At 33.1% G+C, this 7,533-nt stretch overlaps 1 protein-coding gene across 1 annotated transcript; it reads right to left on the bottom strand.

The window, feature by feature from the left end:
* Positions 1-923: 923 nt before the first annotated feature.
* LOC121937856 (respirasome Complex Assembly Factor 1-like) lies at positions 924-6,502 on the bottom strand. The gene is made up of 4 exons (XM_042481154.1): positions 6,184-6,502; positions 3,755-3,858; positions 3,539-3,668; positions 924-2,767 (listed from the first exon to the last, which is right to left on the bottom strand). Exons 1-4 carry the CDS (start codon positions 6,289-6,291, stop codon positions 2,726-2,728), a joined length of 384 nt encoding a protein of 127 aa, XP_042337088.1. The 5' UTR covers positions 6,292-6,502; the 3' UTR covers positions 924-2,725.
* Positions 6,503-7,533: the final 1,031 nt, after the last annotated feature.

Here is a 7,533-nt window from a genome sequence, read left to right as displayed (position 1 = left end):
CGCAACTACTACTACTATTACTACTGCTACTGCTACTACTACTACTAATAATAATAACTTTATTTATATAGCACCTTTTACAGAGTGTTTTGACAGAAAAAAGCAAAGGCACGAAATTGCAAAAAAATAAACAATAAAAGGACAATTTAATAATGGCCTCAAAATTAGCCTAAAACGAGAGAGAGAGAATCATTAGCAACTCATTGAATATATAACGGAAAAATATCACGAAAACTATATTTATAATTATTATAATCGTGTATTTGAAATTAGGTTACAGAAAAACAAATTTCCTATTATTTATATTCATTATTTTATTTAAGCACCTTATTCAGGTAATTTCCTGCTTTGTGCTTTTAAGTTTTTTGTTTTTTTTTTACTTTAATCACTAATTTTCAGGTAACTTTCCTCTAATTTTTTTTTTTTTTTTTTTTGCAAATTTTCAGGTAATTTCTTGTTTAGTTATTCATTGCTCTCTTCCCATGTTTTTAAAAGAAATAATCCAATTTGATCAGGTTTCAAAGGGTTAAGTACATTTCACTGCAAATTCTAAGTAAAATTTCAAATGCATTACTATAAATTGTAAGGGAATGTTTTTATTATGTGGTGTTTCGACTTTATTTGAGCAAAATATCTAAATACTTTTCCCACCAATGCTTAAAACATAAATAGTGTCTTCAAATTTTCACTTAACTATATTTTTGCCAATTCTTTAATGCCACCTAACTGTCTATTGTTTTGAAATGTTTTTATTTTATGGAGATAGCAAAAAGCTAACAAGAGTTGTAGTATGCATTTAACAGAAAATCTACTTCTTAGTAACATCAGCATGCAGTCCAATAATTACTAAATTAATCATCTGACAAAAACTAACACACTAAAATATCTTCAATTCAACATTTCAATGAAAAACTGATGCCATCTCTTTGAAAATGGAGGCCAAACAAAGCCCATGTTTAATGATTCCCAAAAGATTTGATCAGAAAATACAATCCTTTCACACACCCACTGCGTATCTAATATAACAGTATCGTTACAATAACTTTGCAAGAACTGTTTTTAAAAGTTCACTATAAAATACTGAGAAATATGTTACATCAAACAAGATATAACATAAGAACAAATAAATCTGTGTAATACAAGGTGGATTTGACAAAAGGGACATTGTACAGAATTTACAGACAAGTTTAAATTAATTTCAAAACAACAGGTAAGACTTTGATCTGGAAGCTACATGTGAGAATAAAATAATAGATTTCAATTATTCCTACCCTTCTAACTAATGCCATTAATAAATGACATCTAGATATACGAACAGCAAGTCATGGCAGTGCACAGACTCGTTTTAGCTTAAATCTGTGAACATTTGCATCTGAAAACGGCATGCATGTTTCCTCCCTCTTTGCTTTGAGGAAATCACTTGGATGGATAACACAGATGATGATTATTAGTTCCTGACTGAAGTAACAGTGCATTGATACAACTGGCGGATAGTGTCATCGGGACTGGATATCAGCTGATATATGTATCTTACCAACCAGCATGTTTTTTTTATGATAAAATGGGTGAGATTTCAGTTTTGGTTGGTCATGAGCTTTCACATTTGTTGGACATGAGACCCTTAAGAAGAAATAACAATTGACAAGATTTTATTTAGAAATGCTATGTAAGCAAATAAAAACAAAACATGGAAGCTCAAAGTCACCTCTCAATATTTCATGACAACAGATGACTGCATCCTTAAAGGGGCAGTTCAGATTTTTTGAATTGGGGTTTTATGGAAAACGTATTCATTGTCAGCATATTACACACAGTAGCAGTATATCTTCAAACCGGGAGCGTGCCGACTGACATCTACTGTATGTAATACACCGACTGTGGATAAGTACCTCATATAATCCCCATTCCAAAGATCCGACCTATCCCTGATCCACTAAAAACAGTCGCGTACTACAGCTGCAATGATAACTTATAATGTGCTTTACTGCCATGCCACTTTTTAAATTTCAATCATTTTTGAGGCCATGATTATTTTCTTAACAAGGCAAATAAATGACTTTGGAGTGAGCGATGATTTAACAGTGAAACCACATAAACAATCTTTTACTGGTGTTTTTATACATCCAATATGATGTCTTTGTCCCTAAATTGAAAAGCAACACCTTACATTCTGATTAAACCCTAATTACTATGTGACATTTGGTTTTTATCACCAACTTCCTTTTACTTAATGACAGGCTAATGAGCAGTAAACTGGGATAAATACACACACTTTCTGTCATAGTGTCAGTCTAAAATCTGTGTTCATGTCACTCTTCTACAACAGAAGAAAGGCCCAGTAGAAACTAACAAATACTAAAGAATCCCTGTTCTGATTTAGATCAGTTGCAAAAAGAAGTGCAACCAATCTCAGCTGGTCTATTCGTTATATAGTGTTTTGTTGGAGATGATGACATTGAGGCGAGGAAGGAAATATAAACGTATGGGAAGTGTAATGGAGGGTGTCTTAAACAGGAACCCCTTAAATCAGAGAGATGTATATTATTTGAACATCACGGTGGTCTTGCAGGATCTCGTTAATCAAACTAGGATTCCCATGACGCGCTGCACACTGAGGAGTCGTACTGTGTGTAGGAGCGTTGACACCCATCAAGCCATGGAGTTCCTCCGTTTTGAAAATTTACTTCAACAGAAATGTTCGTATTTAGTGTCCTGTGGATTCCTCTCAGTCAAAATGTAGAGCTGTGTAAAAGATTATCCACACCACCTGGTAGGGAGAAAATAAACGACACATTAGACATCAATGATCAAATCTTATGGTTCAGAAACAGCAAACTGCATCATTTCATAGCAGCCAGCACAGTGAACTCATTACAAACGGACTAATGACAGGCTGAACTTAAAAAAAAAAAAAAAAAAACAACAAAATCCTGAAAAAACCAAACACAATCTGATGTAGGACAGAGAATTAAAAGAAATATTTCATTGCTCATAAAACTGGACTGTCTTTTGAAATCAACCAAAGAAAACAAGCAAAGATTTCACCACATTTCACTCACAGTTGTCATCTTTAGTTTGAGGCAGCCCAAAATAACACCATGTCTATACAGGTGTTAATTCTCACATCTATTGTCAGTTGTGATGTGATTGTGACTTCTCTGCACGTTGCAGAGTGAACCACCAGCCGTTATGCATCACAAAATTAAACTTTTTTTTTAATGAAAAGAAATTAAATGTGATAAAATTCAAGATCCTAAAAATGTCCAGTCTTTAACCTTTTTAACTTTTTAAGTCGACAAATGTAGAGAAACTTGAAACTTGAATCTGCAATGTGTATCTGTATTCTGAAGATTAAATCCCCTGTTTCTAAAATGACAACTCTAACTTACACAAAGCATATACACTGAACGAGAAAAGTTTAACTAAAAGTAAAAGTTTATAGCAGTCTCTCTCATATCTATATATGTATATATAATAAACAAATGTCACCATGCTTTACAAAAAGTCTATATTTTTCAATAAGTATTAACATCCCTACCAGAAACAAAGCAAAAGATGTCATGAAGCCTTCTTTGGTGAGTTCCCACGTGCCACCGTACTCTTCCTCATCGATCTGCTGAAAGCTGCTGAAGTATACATACAGGACGCCAGCATTGATGATGCAGAATCTGAGAAGGCAAGCACATCAACATGTTAACTCAAGTCTTTATCTTTAAAAATATAAGGTTGAGGCAGCCTGTAAAAAAATACTTACATGGCTATTCCCAGGAATCCTTTCAACGGTGCCACACCCCATATCACACCGAGGATTACTGCAATAATTTGTCGAAGCCAGTAAATCACATCTAAAAACTCATCCTGTAAAAGAAAATACAAAAACTTGAGTTAAAGAAGATACTGACTTTAGAGGAACACCACATATTGCATAAGGCATTACAATTCACTTCATTCATGCTCTTTGTCTGATGTTTTTTTTAATGATGCAGGTAATCAAGGCTTGTCCAGCTTTAGTTCCTTTATCAGAAATAAAAAACAACAGAAAAACTGTTCAAACAAGAAAGCATAATCTAATGTTTTATCTAAAACAGCGAGAAGTATCACCAGTATTGTGTCTATTTCTGTCCGCAGACCTCTTTGCTGTAGGTTAGAGCTTCATTTAAGGTGATTTCACTTATGTGTTGCTTTAAAGTTCATGTTACGGTAACGGGAGACAAACTTTGACAAAACAAGCTTGTGAGAGTGACTATTATATATATATATAAAATCAATTATTTGATCAGCCAATCAACAGTAAAATTAACTGAAAACTATTTTAAAAGACAATTAATCGTTTCTGTATTTTTTTCCTGTACAAGCAAACTATGGTTCCAGTTTCTCAGATTTGAGGATTTTTCACTATTTTCTCTTTTTTCACTAATTTTAGACACGTACATAATAGTTAACCAATTAATCAAAAGCAATAATAGACTATTAAATCAATCATTAATGCATCCATTAACTATGAAAGCAAAGTATTGATTATTTCGGTATTTTATTTCTTGCCATTAACAGTCTCTGGTTCCTGTCTGTCAAATGTGAGGATTTCTCACATTTGAAAAAATGATTTTAAATATTTAACAGTTAATTGATTTATCAAAAGCAACAATAGACTACCAAACTAATCACTGATATAACTCTAGACTAAAATCCATTGAATTATCTTGGTTTTTTTTCTAGCACAAGCAATTTCTGGTTCAAGTTTCTCAAATGTGAGGCTTTTTTACTCATTTCTTCTTAATATTTCACATGCTTGATAGTTAATCAATTAATCAAAACAATAATAGACTATTAAACTAATCATCAGCTTCAACCTGCAACCACATAAAAGCCAACAATTTTGATAATCGATCAATTGTTTTTTGTATTTTTTTTTGTAGCACACAAAATATATCATTCCTGTCTCTCAAATGCAGGAATTACTTTTTTATTTATTTATTTATTTTACAAAATTAACTGGGGTTGCAGCGGCATACCATTTTTACCACATCATGGTATAAAAATCTACGGTTATAATATCATTAACATTTGTTTACCTACAGTACAAAAAATGCAACTGGACAGTACAAACAACATCTGGTTCCAGTCTATCAAATGTGAGGATTTTTCATTATTATTATTATTATTTTACATCTTTAATCAAATATTGAAATGCAATGATAGACTACTAAACTAATCATTAGGTGCACCCTTTGACAATTACTTTAATAACTAATAATTGTTTGAGGTGTTTGTTTGCACAACCAATCTCTGGTACCACTCTCTCAACTGTGAGAAGTTTTAAAAATTAATATATTTTAAATACTTAACAGTTAATCAACTCATCAAAAGCAATAATAGACTACAAAACTACCCATAAGTTGAATAGCCAACTATTTTGATAACTGTTTCGTTTTTTTGTTTGTTTGCACAAGCAAATCTCTGGTTTAAGTCTCTCAAATGTGAGGATTTCACTCATCACTACTTACTTTATGTAGATATTTTACATACTTAACAGTTATTGGGTTAATCAGAAGCAATCAATGACTATAAAACTAATCACAGGTTGCAACGCTAAGCCACTTAAAAGCCAACTACTTTGATAATTGACTGTTTCTGTTGGGTTTTTTTGTTTGTTTGTTTGTTTGTTTGTTTGCACAAGTAACCTTTAGTTTCAGTCTCACAAATGTGATGATTTTTCACTCTTTAAAAACTACAACTAATTACAAATGTATATACTTCACAGTTAATCGATTGATCAAAAGCATTAATAGACTATAAAACATAAGTTGCAAACCTTGACTACGTAAAGGTACTAACTAGTGTGACAGAATATAATGGGACATTTTAATGGTATTTTATTAACTTGAATTTAAATGATCATTTAAATGAGTAGGCAGTCATGAAGCCCAGCATCATTTACATGTCGTCGACATCATTGTTTACTTATTGACAATATCCAAACCGCCGACGTAGCTAATGGAAACGGCACTCTTTCGATATGACAGTTAACCCAGTCAAATCACATTAATCCTTAGCATGGCAGCTAGCTTCAGTTAGCCGTGTGTTTAAAACCCCGACGACAAATAAGGTGCATTAAGAACCCTGGGGCAAATACACGCTGAAATATAACAGCTGGGTTTTATTTCAAAAGGGCAAGTGACTGACCTTCTCTTCCCAAACAGCAGTACTGTTGAAGGCTTTGCTCCATGTGGGCTGTTTTACACCCCCATTCACCAGATGACTTTCTTCTTTCCGCTTTAAATTGCTCGTCATTCTTTGCGGTTTCCTTCGGCTACAGGCGTCGAAAAGTTAGAATCCAAATGTGAGGACACTTCAAGATAGATTTAAGTGTCTATCGCAGACTAGGGGAAGAAAGTATTAAGAAATATTAGCAGGTATTAGGGGAATGCACGCTCCGCTGATCTGACAGATTTCTGTCTCTAACCGTAAAAAGGCCATCTGGGCATGCGCAATGTAGTTTGACCCCGGCCGCCGTCAGCCAATGAGAGAGTGCGACGTTTCTGCGCCGCTCGTGCCAGAAAGTGTTGAAAACCTACAGCGACCCCCAGTGGTCAGAAGCTGTAAATGCATTGTGAACGCAATTATTTATTTTTTCCAGTGTAAAATAATAATTAGTTTTTGGTCAAATTTAAGTTATAATGTCTGTAATAAGTGTAACATCACTCACGATTTTACCCTTAAACTTTTAATTTGTTATTATGATGATACAAGTAAAAACATATTTGATCTATGTTATTATTTTTTTAATTTCAATTGTTTACACCCCTCTTTCTATATTCTCTTAATCGAGATCAACTCAGTGCTTTCCTCTCTTGCTCTTACAAATGAAAAAAGACGCAAAGGATTTTTAGACTATTACAACTTTATTTGGCGAACCTCAATTATTTGTGCTCTCATGTATGTTTGTGTTCTTGTTTGCCAGATATATTTTGGGGGAGAATCTGTAAACACTTTCAGTAAATTATGATCAAGTTTAGCAATGTCAAAGCAGATTTTATAATGTATACATTAAATATCAAGGGCATTTCTAGTATTTGAGGACAGTGGGAGCTTATCTGTGTCTGGGACATTTTTTGATGAATGAGCTCTGTTTTTCAGAATCTGAATCAGAGATACTATATAATGATCCCCGGGGGGATACTGTAGTTTGCTACAGTCAGTCTGATGTCAGCATAGAGGATTATAGCAAGTAGAAATAAGTTCCAGCACAAGTATATTAAATGTAAAATAGAGTACAGTACAGTAAGAGTAAACAGTTAGCACAGTATGTAAATATTTAAATATTTGAAATAAAGTATGGAAATATACTGAGTATGTACGGATGTAAAAATATAAAGGTAAGAAACACAGTAGTAGACAATTAACACTAATATGTGAATATTTTAATCATAATATGGATAATTAGCTGAGTGAGTAAAGTGTTAAGATATAAACTGTGCCTTATGCTACAATTCAATTCAATTCAATGTATAAAAATAGTATGTAAGCTAATAT

Source organism: Plectropomus leopardus, unplaced genomic scaffold (assembly GCF_008729295.1).
Source record: "Plectropomus leopardus isolate mb unplaced genomic scaffold, YSFRI_Pleo_2.0 unplaced_scaffold27659, whole genome shotgun sequence".
Taxonomy (NCBI): domain Eukaryota; kingdom Metazoa; phylum Chordata; class Actinopteri; order Perciformes; family Serranidae; genus Plectropomus; species Plectropomus leopardus.
The sequence above is the reverse complement of the archived record's forward strand: the minus strand, read 5'-3'. Positions and strand labels throughout refer to the sequence as shown.

Bases quoted from the DNA above. Each gene is read 5' to 3' on its own strand.
- LOC121937856 (XM_042481154.1), bottom strand. From the start codon at position 6,291: ATGACGAGCAATTTAAAGCGGAAAGAAGAAAGTCATCTGGTGAATGGG. The intron at 3,669-3,754 runs GTAAGTATTTTT...TTGCCTTCTCAG, and splicing joins GGATTCCTGGGAATAGCCAT to ATTCTGCATCATCAATGCTG. The intron at 2,768-3,538 runs GTAGGGATGTTA...TCTCCCTACCAG, and splicing joins CATCTTTTGCTTTGTTTCTG to GTGGTGTGGATAATCTTTTA.